At 43.8% G+C, this 25,000-nt stretch overlaps 3 protein-coding genes across 6 annotated transcripts in view; 2 read left to right on the top strand and 1 right to left on the bottom strand.

Moving 5' to 3' along the window:
- tspan12 (tetraspanin 12) overlaps window positions 1-1,555 on the bottom strand; it is a 20,859-nt gene extending 19,304 nt beyond the window's left edge. Inside the window, exons 1-2 of one of the 3 annotated variants that reach the window (XM_012838192.3) lie at window positions 938-1,555; window positions 713-845 (exon numbers count right to left, since the gene is read on the bottom strand). In XM_012838192.3, the coding sequence (XP_012693646.1) occupies window positions 713-778 (66 nt within the window). In that variant the 5' untranslated portion in view covers window positions 779-845; window positions 938-1,555. Of the gene's footprint in view, window positions 1-537; window positions 679-712; window positions 846-937 lie in introns of those variants that run through there. The other 2 variants (XM_012838191.3, XM_031583250.2) reach the window with 2 other exon arrangements.
- Window positions 1,556-2,940: 1,385 nt separating this feature from the next.
- Window positions 2,941-25,000, top strand: part of ing3 (inhibitor of growth family, member 3) — a 34,156-nt gene continuing 12,096 nt past the window's right edge. The window contains exons 1-12 of one of the 2 annotated variants that reach the window (XR_004165484.2): window positions 2,941-3,077; window positions 3,220-3,291; window positions 4,059-4,159; window positions 4,674-4,739; window positions 8,654-8,750; window positions 9,158-9,229; window positions 9,546-9,662; window positions 10,042-10,214; window positions 10,528-10,721; window positions 11,607-11,799; window positions 12,579-12,617; window positions 12,806-13,267. Coding sequence is in view for 1 of the 2 variants with exons in the window: in XM_031583249.2 (XP_031439109.1) it covers window positions 3,050-3,077; window positions 3,220-3,291; window positions 4,059-4,159; window positions 4,674-4,739; window positions 8,654-8,750; window positions 9,158-9,229; window positions 9,546-9,662; window positions 10,042-10,214; window positions 10,528-10,721; window positions 11,607-11,799; window positions 12,579-12,617; window positions 12,806-12,922 (1,269 nt within the window). In the remaining variant the exon portion in view is untranslated. Of the gene's footprint in view, window positions 3,078-3,219; window positions 3,292-4,058; window positions 4,160-4,673; window positions 4,740-8,653; window positions 8,751-9,157; window positions 9,230-9,545; window positions 9,663-10,041; window positions 10,215-10,527; window positions 10,722-11,606; window positions 11,800-12,578; window positions 12,618-12,805; window positions 14,313-25,000 lie in introns of those variants that run through there. The other variant, XM_031583249.2, reaches the window with a different exon arrangement.
- cped1 (cadherin-like and PC-esterase domain containing 1) overlaps window positions 14,801-25,000 on the top strand; it is a 101,433-nt gene continuing 91,233 nt past the window's right edge. Inside the window, exon 1 of the mRNA XM_031583247.2 lies at window positions 14,801-15,952. Within this exon, the coding sequence (XP_031439107.1) occupies window positions 15,662-15,952 (291 nt within the window). The 5' untranslated portion in view covers window positions 14,801-15,661. The remainder of the gene's footprint in view (window positions 15,953-25,000) is intronic.

The raw sequence follows: 25,000 nt of genomic DNA, 5'->3' as shown, positions 1-25,000 counted from the left end.
AGAGAGGGGGGAGGGAGAAAAAAAGGAGAGAGGAAAAGAGAGAGAGAGAAAAGGAGAGAAGGGTTTGTTGGTACACAGCAATGCCTGTAAAATTACAGTTAGGCTGACTTAAGCAATGGAGTAATTCAACTGAATAGTGGTCATTCCAATAAAACTATTTTAAGTGTGTGTGTGTGTGTGTGTGTGTGTGTGTATGTTTACATCCTCACAGCCACAGCACATCAGTCACTCTCATATTCAGTGACACTGCCAAAGGAGTAGTGTGATAGGAGATATCATAAAAATCTAGAATACTGTAGGCCTACTATATTTGGCATGAGGTGACTGCTAAATAGTTGGCCTACTTTGTCACGATGGCACTACAGTGGACTACAAGTCATACAGATTGCCTAACATTTGCATTCTGTCGCCTCAAAAGCCAACCCAGGACCTTATCGTGTTTAATTTCCTGTAAATAGCAAAGAATCTCGAACACGCCGGTTGGGCATGCTTCGAATGGAAACAGTGTATTAGATAGCCCGTGCCATGGATGGATACCGGTTAGCGCTTGCGCTTGTTAGTTGTCAGTTGTGTGGGGTCCCCGTCCTACTCGTAACCGTCACAGCGTCTTGGAAGCACGCGTTCAGTGTATGAAGGGTAAAGTTGGCGGCCGTGTGTAACGTGAGCGGCTGCTCGGCTCGACCACCTGCTCCGGGAGCCGTGCTTTGCTTACCCAGAAGAGTAAATTGAGAGCGTAGAGCAGGCAGCGCAAGCACTTTACCGAATCCTCACGAGCCATTCTGAGAGCACCAACTGTTGGTCAAGAGTCCTCATTTTAACTCTTGCCACCATGGCAACATAATCCACTACGGAAAAAATCGAAGGAAAATTCATTCAAAGTAAAAAAGACAACTGTAAAAATGTATGAACTGTATCCGCAAAATCTAATTACACGTACCGTTTGTTTACACTACCGTTTGATTATATTTCCCCGAGTGGATGTCTTCTTTAGGCATGTTATATCCGTGGGAAGTTTTTGAAAGCATTCGCAACAGGTGGTTTACTACTTTGTCGACCTTCGGGACGGTGGACTGCGCGGATGGCCGCTCAGTGATGCTGACACATCCGAATCAATCATCACTCACTTAGGCGAGTGCAAAAAACACAGCATCCAGCGGAGAATTCCAAAACCTGCGTCTTCTGTACTGTGCATAATAGTTGGCTACCGCACAGTAGCCAAGCTTCAAAGTTTATTTCTATCAGTAGGGTAGATCATGTAACTGTCCAAAGAAAACTTCGTCTACGGGAGGAAATCCAAACATCTCTCAAGTGCACGGCATACCGCGGCAAATTCAGATCAAGTGTGCATAAATCACACAAAAAAGAATTCGCCTCGGACAACTCATTCACCAAAAAAAAGTCACTCGTAGGCCCACCCTTTCGTTCAGTGATCCTTCTGCCCCGTATAATGGCTTGTGTTGCAAACGCCGAGAGAAGTTTGAGGGGCTGTCACAGTGAACTTCTGCATGTAAGGAGTTTCGGTAACTTAACGCGCTGCCTGCTCTGTGTCATGCGGCCGGACGATGCCTCAGGGTCCTAGAGACGAGCGTAGCTAATTACGTGGGCAACCGCAATAATGCTGAAGGGAGGCGTTTTCCGATGGGGGGTGAGGAATGCAGATATCCGCCTCCAGGAGATAGCATACATCGGTTCAAGAGGTCAAAACTGAGGAGGGGTGTTAGTGCTTCAGGAGGACCCAAGGCTACATTTGTCTTATGTGTTCCAACACGGACAAACAATATAGTTTTTCCTGATTGTTATCTCTGTTGACAGTTCCCTAAATTCTGATACTGTCAATCCTGATGTAGTGAAGTAGACAGTCGTCCTCATACACATTTTTTTTACTACAGATATTCTTTCTTCCTTTCTTGTGGTAGCATGTTACTCTTGTGTGACTGATATACCTAGTTATTAGGCTACCTATTGTACAATTAGTCGCGGTTTAACACATTTGCAGTGGCCTAGCCTACATCTTTGCATCCCGAGAGAACAAACAAGGTGTGATTTTAGATCTGCAGCACAGAATATCCTCTCCCTCTCTGGCACTCTACGGAGGTAGGCTATCTGCATTTGAGCATGGCCTGCAAGTTGTCAGTTAACCTGCTGGTAAATTAAGATGGTTAATCATTTATTGTGCAAATGTTTAATCTGCGGTCACTTTCAACTTCACTGCAGACGGCCTGGCTTGGCCCAGGCCTATATTTAGTTTAGATCAATGCAGTGCCACATCTTAATATTAGGCCTGAGCAGCAATGCATTTAAATCAGTTTGACTCATTCAGAGTGACTGATAAGATGTTTTTTTCTTTAGCAAATAATATTAAGCTTAAAATAGATGTATTCAGGCACACACACATACACTCATGCAACACAAGTCATCATACCAAGCATAAAACCTTGACGGAATGGATTTCCGAGCAATCACTTGCTATAGCATTAATGTTAAGCAGGCTGCATTAATGCTAATAGCACTATAGGCTGCATTACTCCAGTGGGCCATAGCCTTATATGCCCAAGAAATATGGCCAAACATTTAGGCAAAAATATGGCTGTGTATCACACTGGATTTTGTATTGCATACTGTTGCATATTGTTTATCTTTCATCATCTATGTTACTAAGACTAGTTGGTTACATGTTGAATAAGCTTTGGGAAGGACAATTTTTGTTAGAAAATGACTTGATGTCTTATGCCTCAACGAGAGAGAGAGAGAGAGAGAGAGAGAGCGCGAGACTGGCCGGCCGTGTGTGAAGCAAACAGTCAGTTGTGAGTAAAAATGTATTTCCTAAGTCATTTCAATGCAGCTATTTCACTCATTTGGACTACAAGTTCCATGGGGCATGGCCAAACATGAATGGGCTTCTGCGCAGCCATCGTCCAATCCAAACTCACGTCGTCTACGTCACCGACCTCAGAAAAACATTTTTTCCTTCGGCATTCACTGACTGACGGCGCCATATTGAAGGACACAATTCTTTTTCTATAACGCGCAAAACCACGAATCTGCCAAAATGCTGTATTTAGAGGACTACCTCGAAAGTAAGTATGTTGTTTTTTCCGTGCACTGATGCCGTCATTGGTGCAATCCATGATCTAGAATGACTTAATTAGCGTGAGCTCGCGCTCATGCTACTTGCTAGCTGTGCTAGCCAGTGATTTGGCTTTTTCTTCTCTCTGGCAGTGATCGAGCAGCTACCCATGGACCTCCGCGACAGGTTTACGGAAATGAGAGAGATGGACCTCCAAGTACAGAGTAGGCATCACTACAACGTGACCACATCCAAACACAATCATTTGAAATATTGCCCGAACTAGAATACTGATTTGAGTGCAAGTGGTATAATAAGCTTGTGACAACCATGTTTAATCAATAAATGATCTATATCGCTACATTAAGGAGGAGTTAACTTTAGCTTGCTATACTGTTTCGTACATGATCCCGTAACAACAAGATTAGATCCTTGTGTTCCATTGACAGCGGTTGCCACTCAACTTATCAAAAACTTTCGTCAGTGTTCATTAGATGATCCATATGAAGTTTAAGCCCATTGTTACAGGATTGCCCTCTGCAACTTGAGCATCGGGTGTGTAAACAAACATTTAAAAGCTGATGCACATTAAACATTAACGAACCCTGCCGACACAGTTTGCTAAATATTTGTTGCAGGTTGTTGTTAGTTTAACCCCCGGCATTTACGCCGGTACCCCGTGCTGGGTGTTCGTTTATAATTCCAAGTTCAGACATGCTCAAACAGAATAGTTTGACTTGCACACTGTAACAGTTAGTACCAAATTAATCACACTTGACAAGCCATTCCGGACGACTTTGGGTCCCATATTGTATTAATGGATAAATTGTGTGTCCGTAGCTGACAAGTGAGCTAAACGTTAGCTTTGGGAACAATCTGAGACAGTCAATACATACATGGAACATATGTCGACCTATCCGAATATGATTTAAATGGCATGGATCATGCCAGGGCATCCAAGGTCCTAGCTAATTGTGCGCCTTTCTGTTAGACGCTATGGACCAGTTGGAACAACGCGTTAATGAGTTCTTCATCAACGCTAAAAAGAATAAACCCGAATGGAGAGAAGAACAGATGGATGTGATCAAAAAGGTAACCAGGGCAGCGAACCACTAATGGGTGTGTGGTTATAGTTATGTATGTTGGTGGTGTCCTTTAAACCGGCTGAAGTCACTGGATTGAAGTTTGGTGGGTTAAGAAAATGCAATAGCTATTTAACCAACTGTCCGTTGAGTCTAGTAGTACTGCTATCCTTGGGATGTTCATGAGCATAAGTGACTTCAGACGTAAATAGCAAGCTGCAAGCCAGGATCTGCAGATGTATTTTGTTATAGTTATAAGTGTATTTTCATGTTTGATGGGGTTATATGGTATAGCATCACATCAGATCACTTTTGAAGATTGTGGTCTGTGGCTTGCATAGAGATTTAAACGTTCAGGAGTGTCAATCATGGACATCATGTCGGGATTGTTGATGTCACTCATAAACAGTATCCATATAGTTGCCCACACATGCAGAAATAAAGTATACAGTTGGAATCAGCAACCCACATAATGTTGTTTGTATTCGTTCTTTGAAATGATTGTATGTTTACTTTGGTTTCAGGACTATTACAAGGCACTAGAGGATGCTGATGAGAAAGTCCAGTTGGCCAATCAGATATATGATCTGGTGAGTGTCATTTTATGGTGAAGACTTTCATGTAATTCCCAGGTTAAAATAAGATTGGTGGCATAATTTTCTGTTGTGACATAATTTCTGAAGAAGAATTTCTGTGTTATTTTTATCCCGCCTTAGAGTGTGTTAAATTGAAACTCCTCTATGGCAGTGCATTGGCATCAAGCTGTTGATGCAATTTCTGGAGCGACCACTAGATGGCAGTGAAACACTGTCAGATGCATGGAACTGATGCTCAGCTGTGTTACACAAAGTCTTTAGAGGCAAAGGACCAGGCAAAATAATTATGACCTTTTGCTGGAATTGGAGGTATTAATAAGTAATGAAGTTGTGTTGGAAAGCTCTTAGTGTCATTGTGGCCTTTGTGTTTGTGTGAACCATCACCAAGATGATCTGGACTGGGTGCCACTGTGGACTTTGTGTCCAGGTTGTCTTTTACCTCCGTAAGATATAAACTAGATGATGTGGTCTTTATGTCCAGACTAGATGATGTGGTCTTTATGTCCACACTAGATGATGTGGTCTTTATGTCCAGGTGGACCTTTGCCTCCGTAAAATATAGACTAGATCAGGGTTTCCCAACCCATGGGCCGCGGCCCATCCAGTGGGCCACGAAAATGTTTCAGGTTTTTTTTTTTTTTTCACGAATTTTCCACGAAGAACGGATTTTTAGTTGAGAACAATATTAATTAGAGATGTCAAAATTGACGCGTTAATCTATGAGATTATTGTGGCCGAGATGAATGCGATAAAATATTTGAACGCAACTTTGTTTACTTCCGGTGTGCTTTGACCCCTGACATGAAACCGCCGCGTCCCTGCAGTCAGTTAGATAGGAGAGACCGAGACGGTAGTTGAAGATGGAGAGAGCTGAGGGACTGTTGGGCGGAAAGTTTCTGTTTAAGTTTCTGCTTAAAAATGACGGAACAATCGACAAAACTAAAGTTGTATGTAGCATTTGTGAAGCTGAATTTAGCGATCACAGAAGCAGCTCGTCTTTAAGTTATCACCGTAATGCAAAGCACCCGACAGAAAGCAGTCCCAGGTTAGGATGGTCGCCAACCCACACTCCACGACTTCTCTAGGAAAGTAACTAGACCAGTCCGTGAAAGGTTACCAACGCTGTAGAAAAATTGAAAGAATGACAGCACTGGTATGTCATACTACCGAAAACTACTCAAATTCAGCGTAAATACAACCCTGATTATATTAGATTTGGTTTTGTGAATGGAGGTTGACGTCGGTCGTCGAGCCCAGGGCGCAGTGTGTCGAATGCGTTTTAAAGCTGTCTAATGAGGCGCTCAAACCTTAAAATCTGAATCGACATTTGGAGACGCGACATCCAGCCCTCACATACAGAACTGGAAAGGATGAAAGGTAGCCCGTTCCTTTTAAAACAAGTTAGACGAGTCGACGGACGTCAGTAAAGCTGCATTAGTGCTGTTTTTTGTGCGTTATCATTGGAGTGGTATTCTAAAAGAGGACATGCTTTTCTGCGCAGAGCTACCAACTCGAACTACTGCCCAGGAATGCTCGGTTCTATTTGATAATAGATTGCAGCCACAGATTTAAATCATTATTTCAATTATTTGAATCATTATATTGACCTATTGAACCTATTTATTGAACATTATTTTAACCTATTTGTTTGCATGTCTGAAGCATCACCTATTTTAATTAGGCCTAGCTGAGTGGTCTTGTTTGCATGTTTCATCACTTGTTTTGAGTGCATGCTATCTTTTGAGTCTATTCTGGTTTTATTCCCTTGCTTGTTTGCTGTGCACAAATAGACCTAGGCCTACTGCAATTAAGTTTCTTTATTTCAAAACTCTTTTGGATAATAAATCCCTTTTGACTGAAAATGCTCTGTGCGGTTTTATGTTGTTTTCTGGTGCACAATACAATTTTGATTGCAATATCTAGAGGAAGATTTTCTTGTATTAATTACTAGGCTCCCACCTGTAGCAGGTGCTGATGTTGCTCTTTGTGACACATAACAATCGCTTATTAATAAGAATGGAATATAGATTAGCTAAAATAAGCGGGGTGTCTGTTGGGCCCCGACCTGTTACAAATACGAAAAGGTGGGCCTCAGAGTAGAAAAAGGTTGGGAACCCCTGGACTAGATGATGTGGTCTTTATGTCCAGGTGGATTTGACTAGACTAGATTATGTGGTCTTATGTCCAGACTAGATTATGTGGTCTTTATGTCCAGACTAGATTATGTGGTCTTTATGTCCAGACTAGATTATGTGGTCTTTATGTCCAGACTAGATTATGTGGTCTTTATGTCCACACTAGATTATGTGGTCTTTACGTCCAGACTAGATTATGTGGTCTTTATGTCCACACTAGATTATGTGGGCTTTACGTCCAGACTAGATTATGTGGTCTTTATGTCCAGGTGGTCTATTACCTGCATAAGATAGAGACTAGATGATGTGGGCTTTGTTTTCAGGTGGTTCCATTGCCTGCGTAAGATATAGTCTAGATCAGGGGTCTCAAACTCAAATTACCTGGGGGCCGATGAGCGTCCAGTCTGATCAGTGGGGGGCCAGATTTTTTGACTGGTAGTATTTTTTTATACTGTAGATATCACTTTTGAGTGTGGCAAATTTACCATGTGTGATCAGTGGTACAATGATTAGTTTTGTTAAATAGCAAGTAGATGACCTGGGTTCAATTCCTGGGCAATGCAAGATGCTCTTTGGATAAAGGTGTTTGTAATAGTTGCATTTTTGGGTCACTTTGTCTCATTGATAGCCCATGACTTACATATACAGCAGTAATAGTGGGATTATGTCTTCATCGACAACTACATATATTTTTCCTTCATACATGCACATTTCAAAGCAAATGCTGTACTACACCACTTTTGTATAGTTGGTAACAAGGCTGCAAACAAACTAAACAAAGCAGAAAACAGAATAAAGTTTCAGCAAAAATCAGAATTATTTTATAAAATACATTTATTTATAAGTGTATAATTTAATTTGTCTGTCAAAATACAGCATCTTTCCATCTATAGTGATCTAAAATTAGTAGTCTACTGATATGCTGATCATTGATGGTGCGCCGTCTGTAGTTATTCCTTCCATGACAGACCAGCATGCTCAATTGTGTCACACAGTTGCTCAAATACATCCTTAGCTGTGGTACGGCCTTGCATTGTTTTTACACAGTAATTCCTCTGTCATTTCAAACTGGTTGTTAACACCACGGACAAAAAACGCGAGTGAGCATTTTTATTTATGTAAGTGCTCTCGTCCAGAGCAACAGAATACTTTTGCCTTTGACACACAGCGAGATTTATTTTCCAATAATGACCACTGCACAATACATTATCCCGCTTATTATTCGGTTACTTGTCAAAACGATAGGAGACATTCCTCCAAAATACCTCTTTTAAATGATTTTGTTGCCATTTCGTGACTTCCGCTAAGAAAAATGGTTCTTCATGCAAATAGAACTTCAAAGTTTCAGGTGTTGCGTAGCAACCCATTACTTGCTGACTTGCAGACGTTAAATGACTGGATTACTTGCGGAATGATATGAAAGATGTGAATTAGCACAAAGCACAAAACCCAGCGGTAAACGTTGGGGTGGCCCATTCGAATTAATGGAACTTTTTGCAACATTCTGAGGAGCCGTATAATAAAACTTGATATCAAGTGGCGGGCCGCATGAAATCGATTGACGGGCCGGATCTGGCCCGAGGGCCAGGAGTTTGAGGCCCCTGGTCTAGACGATGTGGTCTTTATGTTCAGATGGTCCATTGCCTGCTTAAGATACAGACAAGATGACATTGTGGTTGTTGTGCACAGGCTGTCCATTGCCTATGTGTGATCTAGACTAGATGACCTTTTTAACCGATAACACGTGTATGGCATTGTGTTCTTTGTGCACAGGTGGACCGTCATCTGCGTAAACTGGACCAGGAGTTGGCCAAGTTCAAGATGGAACTGGAGGCTGACAACGCTGGAATCACCGAGATTCTGGAGCGACGTGAGTCAGATCTTTTAGTTACCCCCCCCCACACCTGAAAGCACTCCATCCCATAACTCTGTTATAGAGACCTGTCTGAGGTGTCTGTGTTGAGTGCAGGTCTTGTGTGGATTTATATGTCTCTCATAAAACCATCAAGTGGTTTAATGTATGACTTGAATATGGCATCAGCTACCCTTCTTGTATGCCATTTAGTTTATGTAATGGGCATGTGATGTAGTCCTAGTATTCAGCCTAGTCCTTTTCTATACTGATTTAGCAACACAGGTGTGTGCGTGAGCTGCCTGCGTGCGTGTGCGTGTGCGCGCGTCCCTTTCCTTGACGATGAAAAGCATATGCCCATAATAGTAGTCTGTAGTTGCCATGGCAGCGGAGTGTTGTTACCATGACTCCTCCTCTGTTCACAGGATCTCTGGAGATGGACAGCCCCTCTCAGCCTGTCAATAATCACCACGTCCACTCACACACCACCGTGGAGAGTAAGCACCGCCTCTTCCTGTTCCTCTGTTTCTTTTGTCATTGTATGGCAAGCCTGTTTTAACCCCCATTTTACACTTCTCACTTTTTCATATACATTTGGGCATTTGACAGTGTGTTTCCGTGGGCTGTCAGGATAGATAAAACCATGTCCATTGTTTTTAGGAAAATGGTCAGATAATCCAGACAGTTTTTAAAACATTTGTTGTGTAAAGGTCCGCAGACAAAGATTCAGGATGTGGGACTTACTGTGTGTGTGTGTGTGTGTGTGTGTGTGTGTGTGTGTGTGTGTGTGGTGTGTGTGTGTGTGTCTGTCAGAGCGTAAGTACAGTACGCCGGCCCACCACACAACAGAACACGTGCCAGAGAAGAAGTTCAAATCTGAGGCCCTCCTGTCCACACTCACGTCTGACGCCTCCAAGGAGAACACTCCAGGTACACACACACACACACACACACACACACACACACACACACACACACACACACACACACACACACACACACACACAAACTATAGTATTATGTGTGTGTAGATCATATTTATTAATTTCCCCCTACACACATATACCACTTGACACCTCCATGGAGAGCAATCCTGGTACACTCTCTCACACACACACACACAAATTGTATCATATTTATCATTGTCCCCCTACCCATACATATATCACATGCCTTCTCTCTCTCACACACAACAAACCCACACACTCACACACACACACTTTCTCTCTCACTCCTGCATACACATACACTCACACATACGACACCATATTTATCACATTTATTAATGTACCCTCCTCTTTCTGCCCAGGTTGCCGTGCCAACAGCGTCTCCTCGTCCTCCTCCAACAGCGTGTACAGCGTTAACTCCTCTCAGCCCCTCAGCTCCTACAACCTCACCTCCCTCCCAGCAGGCCCTGGGGCGGGGGCGGGGGCCGGGGCCATCACCATGGCAGCCGCCCAGGCCGTGCAGGCCACCGCACAGGTCAGCTCCGCTCCGCAGCAAAGCCTTCATCCCTCTGAGGAGGAAGAGGAGGAGAGAGGGGATAGTTTAAGGGGGGTTAAAGTTTTGACTAATGAAGGTTTGAGAAGTTGGGTCTTTAGAAGGCTTATGTTTTGTGTTGTTTTGTATGTCGATGCATTTAAGTGGGCCTTCTAAATTAGTGTGTGTGTGTGTGTGTTGTGTGTGTGTGTGTGTGTGTGTGTTGTGTGTGTGTGTGTGTGTGTGTGTGGTCTCTCTCTCTCTCTGTCTCTCTCTCTCTCTCTCTCTCTCTCTCTCTCTCTCTCTCTCTCTCCAGATGAAGGAGGGCAGGCGGACGTCCAGTCTGAAGGCGAGCTACGAGGCCATCAAGAACAACGACTTCCAGCTGGGCCGAGACTTCACCGTGGGCCGCGGCGACTCGTACTCGTCCTCCGCTCTCGCCTCCACGCTCACACAGAACCTCACGCCCAGCAACAGCTCCGAGTCGCGCGGCAGTGGCCGCAAGACCAAGTAAGAACACACACACACACACACACACACACACACCACACACACACACTCGCTCACTCATGCGCACCCATCCACACACGCACTCGCACACACACGCACTCACACACATGCTCGCTCGCTCTCTGCAATCGGTACCGCATCAGTTACAAACCATGCTGTAACTTCCTTTTGTATCACTGTGAAGGTCACAGACTGACTGTGCGCACACTCTGATGCTGGATGATTTGAAAGTGTGTAAACTGATGATGGCCTCGGGTGCTTACATTTATATTTTATTTCGTTTTTTTTTATTTAAATTTTTTTTCCAAGTTGTTCTATCCCAACTTGGTTACTGCATGGCTCTCCCTCTCCACTCTCTCTTTCACACACTTGCTCTCACACACACACACACTCGCTCGCTCACACACACTCCTATGTTCCCTGGCTAAAGTTAAGAGTGTGTAAAAATGCAGGGGAACAGCTGCCGTGTTTGAAACCATTCCTGACGGCAGGCATCAATCGTGTGTGTGTGTGTGTGTGTGTGTGTGTGTGTGTGAAAGCGGTGTGGGTAAATGTCAGAAAAAGTGTGTCTGTGTTCTGTCTTCAACGTTTCAACACCCCTTCTCTCTTTCTCTCCTCCCTATCACACCCTCTCTTTCTCTTACTCGTTTTCCCTTTCACCCTCCTCTTCTTGCACCCTCTCCTTCCCCCCCACTCCCTCTTTTACTCTCTCTCTCTATCTCTTTTTTTCTATCGTTCTTTCTCCTGATCCTTTTCATCATCCCTCTTTCTTTACCTATCTCCTTTCCCACCCTGTCTCTCTCACTCTTTTCCCCCTGTCCTCCATCCCCCTCTCCTTCTTTTTCTCCCACTCTATCACTCACTCTCTCCCTCCCTCCCCCACAGAGGCAACAACAAGTCTTCCAACCACCAGTCCTCTTCGTCCTCCTCCTCCTCCTCGCTGTCGTCGTGCTCGTCCTCCTCGGCTCTGGCCCATGAGCTGGTGCAGCAGGCCTCCGCCCTCCCCGAGGCCGACGCCAACAGCCAGGTGGACTGGACCTACGACCCCAACGAGCCCCGATACTGCATCTGCAACCAGGTGTGTGTGTGTGTGTGGACAGATGAGACCCGATACTGCATCTACAACCGTGTGTGTGTTGACCTATGAACCCCAATACGGCATCTGCAAGTATGTATGTGTGAGTGGACCTACGACCTGTGACAAGCCCAGTTAGCGCCAGGTTGGGTTACGTGACATGCCAGAAATCTCATCTTGTATTCTGGCTGTTTGGACACTGCAGCAATAAATGTTTGGCTTGGAGCTACGTGATAGAGATTACCTACTCTCAGATATTGCCAGTGTGGTACTGAGTAATGAGTACTGTCCTTAGGAATAGTTCTATTAGATGAAGAAAGTACCTGTTGGAGGAGCTATGTTGTAGTTCCCCATACTTACCACTAGAGGGCAGTCAAATGAAGCATATCAGCGGTGCTGGGTCTCTCTGCATAATACTGGTTACAGAATAAAACACACTTGCAAAAGTCAAATAACAAGTCCGAGAGAGCGAGATGGTGAAGCAAAAGAGACACCCCCTAGTTGGTACAATTGATCCCAAATGGAAGAAGGTGAGGCTGCGAGCTTGGAGGATGTTGTTTGTAGGCTGTTTGTCTGAAGTAATTGTCTGCTGTAGACATGTGAATAACACCTATTTCTGACCCGGAGACCATTTTGTTTCATTCCTGAAAATTAAGTTGTAATAGATTGTGGTAAGAACAGGTATTCTTAGAAGGCTATCAAATCAGTTGTTTGTGTCCTGTGTCTTATATCAAATCAGTTGTTTGTGTGTCTGTGTCTAAACTGGTGTGTGTGTTTTGCAGGTGTCATATGGTGAAATGGTGGGCTGTGATAACCCAGACGTAAGGACACTCTTCTTTAAATCATCACACTGCTTTCAGTTCCTGTGTTATGCTAGAGGCACTTGACTAACCCCACTCCCTCTCTCTTTCTCTCTCTCTCCCGTCTTTCCCATTCTCTCTCTCTCTCTCTCTCTCTCTCTCTCTCTCTCTCTCTCTCTCTCTCTCTCTCTCTCTCTCTCTCTCCGTAGTGTCCTATTGAGTGGTTCCACTATGGCTGTGTTGGATTGACTGAAGCCCCCAAGGGCAAATGGTACTGCCCCCAGTGCACCGCCGCGTTGAAGAGGAGGGGCAGCAGGCATAAATGAGCCCCGCAGTGTGCCTCCAGAAATGCCCCAGGGGACCCCCAATTACCCTTCTCCTTACACCTCCTTGCCCTCCAGTCCTGACTGAACTGTCCATCTCAGCCCTGCAGAGGCTGTTCATGCTACTTCCCCACCCTGTGTGTGTGTGTGTGTGTGTGTGTGGTGTGTGTGTGTGTGTGTGTGTGTGTGTGTGTGTGTGTGTGTGTGTGTGTGTGTGTGTGTGTGTGAAAGACACATATCATTGTATCTGCAATGTGATTTTTCCGTGTGTAAGACAAGACATCCGTATATCTGTCTTCTTGCCCTGTCTGTGTGTGTGTGTGTGTGTGTGTGTGTGTGTGTGTGTGTGTAACAGGTGGGTGGGGACAGCCACGCATGGTCACACACTCAGACATTCCCTCAAGCTGCCACCTGCGATGGGGGATTGCAACCCCTGAGTATGGTGCAGTGGGACACGCCTCCTCCAGTCCATGTTCACAGAGAAGAGAAGCCCCTGCCAAACAATACCCTCACAACCCATGACACACACACACGGGCCACTGTCTCTAGACGAGAAGGCTGGAACAACCTCTGTCCCAGCACACACACACACACACACACACACACACACACACACACACATACACACAAACACACAGGTCACTGCTCACAGAGAAGATGGCCTGGCCAGAGAAATGCCCACCAGAGCACAGCTATGTGACCCTGATCTGGCCCACATACGCACCTGATACGGCCCTGATCTGGCCCCACGTACACACCGATCAGGGCCCAGAACTGTTCCGCAGTTGGAGCTTATCGGGGAAGTATTCCAAGTAACATGGTGTAGTGACTAACCCAGAGACATTAACTGAAGTGGTGAACCTCCCAGAAGAAGGCTTTGGCTTAGTTTGGCTTGGAGAAGGAAGCGCCATTGGGCTCTTCTATTAGGTTCACCACTTGCTCTGAGTTACCTTATCTGGGTGAGTCACTTACTTGCCACACCAGCTGGTCAGAGAATGATGTGTGGAAACTTCAGAATGCCACTTAAAAAGTGTTAAATGTTTATTGCTGGTTGAAAGTTTTTTTTTTTTTTTTTTTTTAAAGATGGTCTGGTGGTTACTGGTAAAAGTGGCGTGTTCGTTAGATTATGTTTTTGACCAAAGCTTCACCTGCACGGTGTAAGCTCTTAAAACAGAAAAAAAGCAACAAAAAAAACACCTGTATAGAACAAAGTGATTATTGAGGTATGTGTGTTTATACGCAAGTGCGTGTGAGTGTGAGCGAGCATGTTGAGTGGACGTGCTGACGTAAGTGTCAGTATGTATGTCTTTGCTAGCCCGCTCTGCACTAAAATAAATGAACGTTTCCAGAGATGTGGGAAGAAAAAAAAAAACAATAAAACTTTTTTTTGGTACTTCGGTTGTTTTTCTTTTGTTATAACTTCGTTACGGTGATTGTATGTATACACGGCCTATCTTTTAATCACAATTGGACTGGGGCCATTAAAGATTAACCAACTTTTTAGAAAAAATTGATATTCTACTCCTATTTATGTATGAAACTGATAGCATGTTTAAACCAACTGCAAACTGTTGTAATTTGCTAGTCCTATTCATTAGAGTGTAGAATTAGCCAGACACGCTGCCTGAACTAATGAAACCCCCATTGATTGATGGTGGTTATCATCCTTGGCCTAATAACCTGACATCCTAAACTGACAAGTGAGTGACTCCACGAAAACCATCTGTTGATTCGTTCGTTCCTGTCACGCACTGACGTGCAGCCGTCACTGTTCCCAGTGGTGGATTGTCGTCCCACAAATAGCCATGGGTGCTTCTGTTCTTTCAGCCCTTGGAACGGGGCAGCATACCCCCCCCCCCCCCCCCCCCGAACGAGGAGGCATGTGTGCGAATTTAGACTGCTCCGCGAGGCACTTGGAATGTAAATAGGCAACGTTTTCTGGCTATAAAAGGTTTCGGCAAAGTCTTTCGCCTCTTCCCCCCCAATTCGCTCTTTTCAAAACTCCCGTGAAGTAGCCTAGGAGCGAATGAAACCCTCCCCCTGGTATCATTAATTTCGGGAAGCAGTAGCGCTCTGTGTGCGTGTGTAATCCAGCGGTCCGCGCCGAGAGGAAGTGACTATTTACTTTCTACACCCAGATTAACGTAAACCAGGTGGACCTCAGATCTAACGGGACAGGCGTTCTGTGTGTCTGTGGCTAGCCTTCTCCGGCCAGAATGGCTGAAGTCTTAGTATGAATTGGATGCTTATTTCTTATGAGTATTTCTAGGCTTTGGTTTTCTTCTCTCGTACAGAATTTGGAGTAGCAGAAAGTTTTCTGACAGCGCGCTAAGGAGGCGTAGGATACACAGCCTTCGCTACAGTCATGCGGTTCCGCTGCACGGAGTGTTTTTAATCAGCCGAGGGGCACTCTTCTTGAGGAGGGCAAGAAGGAAACTTTTCCTTACACTGAAATTCTGATAACCACCAGAGTTTCTCTTTTTGGACTCGTTTCAAAAGCTCTCTCTCTTGTAAAGTTTTCGCTTGTTAGTCTCAAATGCGACCACCACCGCGAAGCGAAGGACAGACGATGGTGGCATTTCACATTGTATCCCTGCTGTTTCCAGAGTGAAATGCTCTATGTCCTTTAAACCTCTGCGGATTCCTGAAGAGCGTGTTTGCTGTTAATTTCTCACTGCTGTAGGAGCGCAACAGTGCGGCGTCTTCTACGAGTGTGATGCGGCTGCCAAATAAACATCTCCAATGGTATGCCCCGTGTCTTCGGTCAAGAGGCATTCTCTAGAAGCGGGGATGCTCTTGCGGCGGACCTGTACCCTCCGTCGTAGATATTGCACGGCTCCCTTGCTGCTCATAGGCATAGCAGTATGTCTTCTTTACCAAATGCTAATGGTCGATCGGAATGGGTTTAAATCCGACGGCCCGACTACCCACGATAGGAACAAGTCAGTGATGACTTTCTTGGACCACAGACATCTTCTGAAAGACCCGGAGAGGCTTGTGTCAGCACTTGAAGCATTTCAGGTGGACAAAGGCGTAAGTATCTGACATTATCATATTGTGTTTCACAAGCTACTGTAAGTCTACATCTAATTACACAGAAAGTTATGGAGAGATGACTGCAATGTGTACACTTTTTTTTTTTTTTTTTTACTTTATTTCCTTCCTCTCCAGCACTGGCATAACAGTCTCTTGGGACTGTTTTATAATTAGGCAATCGTTTGTTCTGATGACAGATAACGGAAATTACTCTTCCTTAAACGTAAGCCTACACCTGCAGGGTGGATTTTACTAACGAGTTCATTAAGAGTTTAGCGTTTGCTCAGCTCCAAATGATGAGAGGAGGATATTAGTTGACTTAATGAAATGTTGCTCTTCACTTGCGCCTTGAGACACTTATTGTTTTGACACTATCAAAACAAATACATTGAAATGCAACTGGTTTGCAATATCCTTTCCACCAGCAAGCAACCTATTTGAAACAGTGAGCCAATGTTGTATATTTATGACGCTAGTCTGTGTGCGGGTATTTTTGGAGGAGCAGCTCAAGGCCAAACGGCCATTGGTCGAGAGGCCACGTGCGTTCAACCGATGGAGGAGGGGTTCTTAACCCCTCTCTCACACACACACACACACACGCACACAAATGTCTTCTTACCAACATATTGCACTGAATGATTGACATCAACTAGATTGCTTTGTGTCATTGGTGGGCGTAAGTAGTGTCTATTCTAGTACTAAGTGTCTATTACAAGAAAAACACGTCCACCAGTTACACCTTGTTTTATTCCCCTTGCACTTTTTCTTACAGTTTTTTATCAGTTTGCACGTACTTCAGCATTTCACAGACAGCAGGTTATCTATCAGCTGTGTGCATCCAGTAGAGAGGTAGAGGAAGGATGGATGAAGGGAAGACAGAAAAAGAAAAGAGGTTTAACCTCTGATTGTGAGTGTATGGTGGTGATAATCTCAACATTAACAAACTGACAAGTGTGACAGCTGTCATGGATCAGATGGATGTGTGTGTGTGTGTGTGTGTGTGTGTGTGTGTGTGTGTGTGTGTGTGTGTGTGTGTGTGTGTGTGTGTGTGTGTGTGTGTGTGTGTGTGTGTGTGTGTGTGTGTGTGGATGCGTATCTCACTGTTGAAGATGGGTGTGTGTGTGTCTGTCCAGTGCTGTCAAATTACCGTGTGTGGGTGTATGTGTGTGGGGGGTAAGGAAGCAGTGTATTTTTGAGTGTATCTTTGAGTTATTGATGAAGTGTATTAAGACAGTGTGTGTGTGTGTGTGTGTGCGTGTGCATGCGTGTCTTGTGGCACCTCAGCCTCTCATAGATAGACCTATCTGTCAGTGGGATTATTTATGTCCAGCATGTTAGGCTCCATCTCTCTTTAGTGTCTCCCTGTGTCCCTCTCTGCCTGCGTCTCCCTGTGTCCCTCACCAACACCTCGCTAACACCAACGTACAATTAAGAACATGCTAGCAAAAGATAACTCACAGAGACATGCATGAGAAATTACTCTGTGGGTGTGTGTGTGTGTATGTGTTTAAATCAAGGTTATTATAGTTAACGAAAACTAACGAAAAAACGAAAACGAGGTGTGATATTTTTTTTCGTTAACTGAAATAAAAATAAAAACGAAGCTTTATAAAAAAACGATAACTAACTGAAACTGTATTGTGTCTTTACAAAACTAACTAAAATAAAATAGAATTATAGAGAAAATGTCCTTAGTTTTCGTCTTTGTCAATGTATTTCATAGATGTCAATTTATTTCATACATAGCCTTTTAGTCTATCTTCCGCCGTACCACTTTTAGTACACGCCCCTCACCTGGTTTCATTGCGGCAAAAGTCGGGAGAAAGCGACAGAGTCCTATTTGGGATTACCTGGAACAGTAACGTGCGGTGAGGTTCGTGGCTGGTGAGGCACTGACTCTTTCAGAGTCAGATTTACAAATATATAAACCCAATACAGTAGCTTAAATCACCATTCAATTGGCAGCTTGCACATTGACTACTGGTTGTTTTTCATATCAGCATTCTTTACACACACATAGGTAAGGTAGCTACATACAGTTGGCAGCTGCTAGCTTGTGATTAACTCGTGTTAATATGTGTGATTATGCACTCGTGAATATGAACTCTTACGAAGTTGCACAGGCCCCCTGAGGGTCTCCACTGTACGTCCAAAACCAAATCTATTCTTGAGGTTCAAAATATTTACAAAGCAATTTGGCTTTGGATGTGAGAAGTCGATCGAGTTATCTTCTGTCCCGTCGTTTGAAGCATACATTTTAGCTACGGCATTGGTCTCCCATTATTGATCAATTCACGTTTTGATTGAAAGTCCAGTTATGAGAAATGTTTTAGCTTAGCTATAGAATCTTCCATTTTCGTAGTCAAGGTAAAATATAAGAAGTGTAACGGCAGAACAAGCATAAACCCAACCGGTGGGCTCTCGCATGCTCCCTTCATTGAAGCAGAGGTACTGTTTGCCTCCTCTCCGTGCCTTTTCACTGCGGCGTTACGTCAGATCAGCAAAACTAAATAGGTTCTACGCATGCGCTTAACCCAGTTTGTAAGGGATTGCGCAATCTGAGATGAGGCACAGCTCGTCGCTGCCTCACCGTCTCGCTGTCTCCTGTCTGTTTGAACAGGACATGCGCAAATTCTGCCTGACACACGTCTGACACACGTCTTTCATAGTTGTCTTTTGTGGATGGCTGTTCATTTGTCCTAAGTGAACACTTTTTTAAAAATGGTATGTTTGGTGATTTTGTATTACATATTATTTATTGTAGCTTGTATTCTCTATTCATTTTGAGCATTTTGTTTTGCAAGCAAAAACATTAAGCTTCCCTGACTTGGGCCCCCCCCCCCCCCTGGTCTGTTGCATTCCGCAGTAAAGACTAAAACTAATACTGAAACTAATAAAAACTAAACTCAAACTAAGCATTTTCAAAAAATAGAAACTAAACTAAACTAGCAAACCCGCTTTAAAAACTAATTAAAACTAAACTGAAATTGAAAACAAAAAGACAAAACGAAATAAAAATAAAAACTAGTGAAAAATGCAAAACTATAATAACCTTGGTTTAAATGCGTTTGTGTCTGTACATGCTGAACAGTGTGTGCGTGTGTGTGTTTAAATGCATTTGTGTGTGTGTTTAAATGTATGTGTGTGTGTGTGTGTGTGTGTGTGTGTTGAAATGTGTGTGTGTGTGTGTGTGTATTTGTGTGTGTGTGTGTGTGTGTGTGTGTGTGTGTGTGTGTGTGTGTGTGTGTGTGTGTGTGTGTGTGTAAATGCTGAAGAGTTTGTTCTCAGACCCATAACAGCATCACCTGTTAGATGTTTCAGTGACGGGATGGTTAAGGAATCACCAGACTCAACCCACAGTTTGAACACACCACTCTTTCTCACAGATGTCTGCTTTGTGTGTGTGTGTGTGTGTGTGTGTGTGTGTGTGTGTGTGTGTGTGTGTGTGTGTGTGTGTGTGTGTGTGTGTGTGTGAAAGACAGGGAGAAAGACATCACATAAGTCATATGGTAAAGTTGCAGGTTTTGCCAGGAAAATAATGGATTAAAAGAGAGAAAAAGGCAGAGAGATTTTCAGTGTGTCAGCCTAGGTAACTGAACTCTGGTGATAACTTGTGGGTAACTCTGTGTGTGTGTGTGTGTGTGTGTGTGTGTGTGTGTGTGTGTGTGTGTGTGTGTGTGTGTGTGTGTGTGTGTGTGTGTGTGTGTGTGTGTGTGTGTGTGTGTGTGTGTGTGTGTGTGTGTGGGTGATTTGGGGTAAATTCCCATGTCAGTTCTTGTCACACTCTCCTCCCTGGCATATTTTTTGCCTCGCAGCAACAGGATTTGGGCATGTCGACAAATGTTTATCACTCTCCTTGGATTACCATAATGAGCACTTTCACTCCATTAAGACTGTCTGTGTGTATGTGCTTGGCCTCTTACCATGCCACTGAGAAGTTATTTTCTTCAGAGCTGTGTGTGTGTGTGTGTGTGTGTGTGTGTGTGTGTGTGTGTGTGTGTGTGTGTGTGTGTGTGTCTATTTGCTTGCATACAATGACACCAGTCATCTAGTGCATTACATACAAGTAGTGTACATGGCTTTGGTTTTATTTGTGTTTGTCAGGTGTGTGTGAGTGTGTGTGTGTGTGTGTGTGTGTGTGTGTGTGTGTGTGTGTATAATCACGTATGTGTGTGTCTCCCTACATTGACATCATGGCAACCAGCTAGCTACATATATGACTGGTTCCCCCTCAGCCCTGTGTGTGTGTGTGTGTGTGATGAGTGGGGCTGATCTGTAGTTATGTAACCGCAGCCTTTGGCTCTCTGTCCTCTGAGCTCAGCTGGCTGCTAGTCTGAGCCAGGTCTTTGACAGGCCCATTCAGACTGGGCTCTGCCTGGACCAGCACGGGCCTGGCCTTCAGAGACACAGAGATGCCCCGGCCTCCTGCCCCCTGCCCCCTACAGTGTTAGTTCTGTAGTGTGACCTTTGACCTTTGAGTTACTCTCTACAGTGTTAGTTCTGTAGTGTGACCTCTGACCTTTGAGTTACTCTCTTCAGTGTTAGTTCTGTAGTGTGACCTTTGAGTTACTCTCTACTGTGTTAGTTCTGTAGTGTGACCTTTGAGTTACTCTCTAGTGTGTTAGTTCTCATTAAGCTTTATTGTGATCAAACCTGAAACAGTTCTAGCAGAAAGACGTTCCAAGAGTGGTTCTAAGGGGCCATTTACACAGAGCCTGGATTGCCTGAATCCGGAAAGAAATGTTGTCGGATCGGCCTCTCGTTTACACAAACCTGTCAGATTGGCTCACTGAATCAACCTTTCGAATCCGGTCTCCAGAGTGGGTGGATTCGAACGGATCCGTGTTTGTGTAAACACCCGATCCGCACACTTTCTAACCCGATGACTCAATTGCCCCGTGTGAACCCTGCTGCATCACTTCATAACATCAACCACATAAACTAAAACAATGTTGTTAAGAAGCTGGTTAGGAAAGGGATGACATTAACAAGCCACACTTTAATCTATCACTGTTTAAACTATTTGCATCAGACCATTGTTCAAAACATCAGACCATTGTTTAAAAGTGTCAGCAATAGCCAATCTGACGTGAAAAGATTTTTATGACAGACGGAAGTTTCAAAACAGTAACTTAACACAAACAAGGGTTATGGCGAAGTGTGCGATTCTAACTAGTCCTGTTTGAATGCTGTGGTTACAGTGATTTCAGGTGGTAGAGAAGTCGTTCAGCAATCGGAAGATTGCTAGTTGGATCTCGACTTCTGTCTTCTGTCACTTTATGCGCATGCTCCATGACGACTTTACAGCGGATTCAACCACTCCGCTCCGCTCCAGCGCTTCCGTGTGAACGCAGATTTTTCTTCACATGGCTCCTTATGAACGTGATAAATAAAGGTACCGGATCCGAAAATGACGTTCTTGTCAACGTTCTATGAAGTTAGAGGAAACGTTGGTAATCATCCATGGTCGCTGGTATAGCACCAGAAGAGCGTTGTGTGAAAGCTGGTAAACGCTGTAATCGTCAGTAAAGTTTTTTCACCAAGGGAAGATCTTGATTTTATCATGTCCCTTCTACAATTAATATGTTATTAACCATACGTGATCAACAAACGCAACTTACATCATTGCAAACGTTATTCTGTGCACTATAAATCTACATATTCCATGCTATCATGTCATGCAAGGTCACTCAACTTACATCATTGCAAACGTTATTCTGTGCACTATAAATCTACATATTCCATGCTATCATGTCATGCAAGGTCATAATCTAGCGAAAAGCGGAGTGGAGGGTATATATGCTTGCTTGAGCCCAGCATGAAGTAGATGTACTGAACTTGAACATAGCTGAGCACTGTTATAGCTGGTGCTGTTCCATGGCAGATGGATATGATATGAAGACTCTTGTGACATGCACAATGTGTGTGGATGTGTTGATGTTTTCTGATAATAAACATTGAGAAACACAAATTCAGTGTCAAATTTAAATCATTTATTTTAATAACATAAAACCCCAGGAATAACGCCCGTTATTTCGTAAATCACAGTAATAATAACAGTACATCTTCGTCCGAAGACATTGCTAGTGAAAGAGGCTTTGTATTCTTCTTACTTTCAGCAGCATTTATCATCTTCTTACTTACAGCAGCGCTAGTAGCAGACACGTCAGCACACGTTTGTCGCGCACCAGTGACACGTCACAAGTCGCTGTTACATGCTCCTCATGCGTGAGTCCCACGCTAGTAGTCATGCGTCAGTCCTACGCTATTCTTTCGTTAAGTCACACGCCAGATGTGTCCACCTCGCCCTAGAACGCTCAAAATTGAACGATTAGAAAGTTCAGAGAACGTTGACCAGAATGTTATGGTGTGATGGGGCCTTAAGAGAGAGTTATGCAGTGAGGTTCTAAGAGAAAGGCATGCAGTGCACGTCGTCAGCTGATCTCAGTCACCTGTCGTTCCCCTTGGGTGTGTAGTTTAACTGCCTGAATGGTAAAACCAGATGGCTGCCTTTGACGATCAAAAGAAAAGGACTCCCTACTGTTTTAACTGAAATCCCAGTTAGTGGAAGGGTCTAGACCTGATCTTGTCAGTCAGCTGCCATCTTGGTCTGTTTAATTGCTGTGTTTTCTTTAAGTGCCGATCACAATGCTTCCCTGATGGGTGTACTCAGTGATTTGATTTAGATATCAGTGTCTCCTTCAAAACCCTCCCCAGAGGCAGATCCTCTCTCACTTCTCATTGGCTCAGATACATGATTGACAGCAAAGTCCTTGCTCTGAATGGAAAAACTTCAGAGAGCCACATATGTTTCTTTTCTCATCGCAGAGACTGTTTTCCCCACTAGTGCAGAAGGCCAGGAGACGTTTCCCAGACATGCTAAGTGTCTTATGAGTGAAAGCTGCTCCACTGCGATTGGCTGCTGTTTCTGAGAAGCCCATTTGATTGGGTGAAGCCTCAGAAGAATCCAGAGGAAACAATGTGTGATGAAGACACCCCAGGATTTCCACATCTGTTAGTTGCCCAATAGTCTCTCGGACCCAGACATATAACAATAGCGTACATGCCGGGGGACCACCGTTTTTTCTGCCGCTACCCTGATTTCAGAATTCAAAAGTTCAAAGTTCAAAGTTTATTGTCATATGTACAAAGTATAGTGTACAAGTACAATTCAATTCTTACATGAATGCCCCTCCACATCTGCCAATGTCTCACAACATATAACACAGCAGTTAACATGAGGTGGCAAAATCATGTGACTGTAAAGTAGCAATGTAAACTGCAGCAGCGTGTGTGTGTGTGTGTGTTTACAGATTTGAAGTTTCTAAACAAATCCAGAGCCTCGTGAGGCCGTTTCCATGGTATGCAGAATAACAGTGCTGGTTCAAACAGGAACAGCAGTTATCAAAATAATGTCACTATGTATTATTTATATTATATTATTCACTACTTATATTATTTATACGCCATTTATTATTTCCTTGAATTGCTGTGCTATGTACTTGTATTACACCTCACAACAAATAAAAGTGTCTAACAACGTGCAACAACGAGTAAACGTGCATCTAAATATAAACTAACGAGGGGAAACTGGCTGTGCCTTGTTAAATGCTTAAAGATGTTCGGTCCAACTCAAGAGCAATCCCCAGTGTGTGCTGTGCAGAAACACTCTTGATTTCACAGCAGCAGCTCTCTGTTCAAGTCAGGTTATTCTACTCTTGATATTACAGCAGCAGCTCTCTGTTCAAGTCAGGTTATTCTACCTGGACTACGTTTCCCAAAAGCATCCTTGAACAACCACAATGGTAACCATGGAGAGAGAAAGAGAGTGTGTGTACAAAATGGTACACTCATATATCATTGATATAATTTAACTGGTAGTTGTTCAACAACGCCATGTGGGAACACACCCCTGGATAGAACCTGACTTGGGTACAGATCTTTGCCAGAACTGGGCTGGATCTATTTTAGGCCTGTCTGCTGAGGGTTCATTGGAAATATTACTGTTGATATTGCATAATGGCGCTCAGCCCTGTGTGCTGGTAACCCACTCCAGTACTGTATTATCTTGGTTAAATGTGTAGCTTTTTCAGCTTGGAAACTGGATGCAGACATAATTATATAAAACCATGTAAAATGTATTATGGATACATTTTATATGAGTACATAAACTCAAGTGTGGTTGTACCATAAAGTCTGAGGTAACTGTTCTAGTGAATCTCAGTCAGAGAGAGGTCAGGAGAGAAAAAGTAAAGTCTGAAGTCACTCTGTTGCCCCAGATGTAGTTTATAATTTAGTGCCCACAGACAAGCATGACGTTTGGAGCTAAAGTTGGTGCCCTGGCTTAGGGCAGGGACACGATGGCCGATACTGGGAGATGTGTGTTATGCCGGTTTCCCATGGCATTGTGGCGCTGTAGTCATCTGTGTGGTTTCCGTACGGAGTCTAGTGTCCCCCGTTTGGGTTTCACCCGTTCTTTATTTAGACGACCAAGTGCTGTGCAATGCTACCATTTTTAAAGATGCTAAGTATGTGTTTATGCTACGCTGATAAATCATAAACACGCCGTTTGTGGTGCCCATATTTGGCCGGTATGGCCCCTGAGGGGATCCTAGAGAGCGGATCTGGCCTAGGGTCATCCGCCATCTTGGATCAAGGTCTTTCACCATCTTGGATCAGCTTGTTTTTGTTTTTTTGTTGTTAGTTGTAATACATTTTGTACTTCCCATATTGAAATAGCACATACATTTTAGAACATTCCAGCTGTAATCTAACATGCCAGGTTGACAACAACAACAACAACAACAACAACAGCATCAACATTCTTCATTTGTATAGAACTGTTCATTCATCAAGTGCACCTGAAAGCACTTTACAGTCAGATGTAGTCCAAATATCGCACCGACCCACCATACAGAATCCTCTCCAGGAGCAAAGGCTGTCTGGGTTTTTGGTAATAAACGAATGAATGAATGAACGAATAAATTAATAAATGAATGCAGGAATGATTGAATGAATGACTGACTGACTGACTGACTGACTGAC

Source organism: Clupea harengus, chromosome 16, assembly GCF_900700415.2.
Source record: "Clupea harengus chromosome 16, Ch_v2.0.2, whole genome shotgun sequence".
Taxonomy (NCBI): domain Eukaryota; kingdom Metazoa; phylum Chordata; class Actinopteri; order Clupeiformes; family Clupeidae; genus Clupea; species Clupea harengus.
Note: the sequence above shows the minus strand (reverse complement) of the source record. Positions and strands in the feature narration are given on the sequence as shown.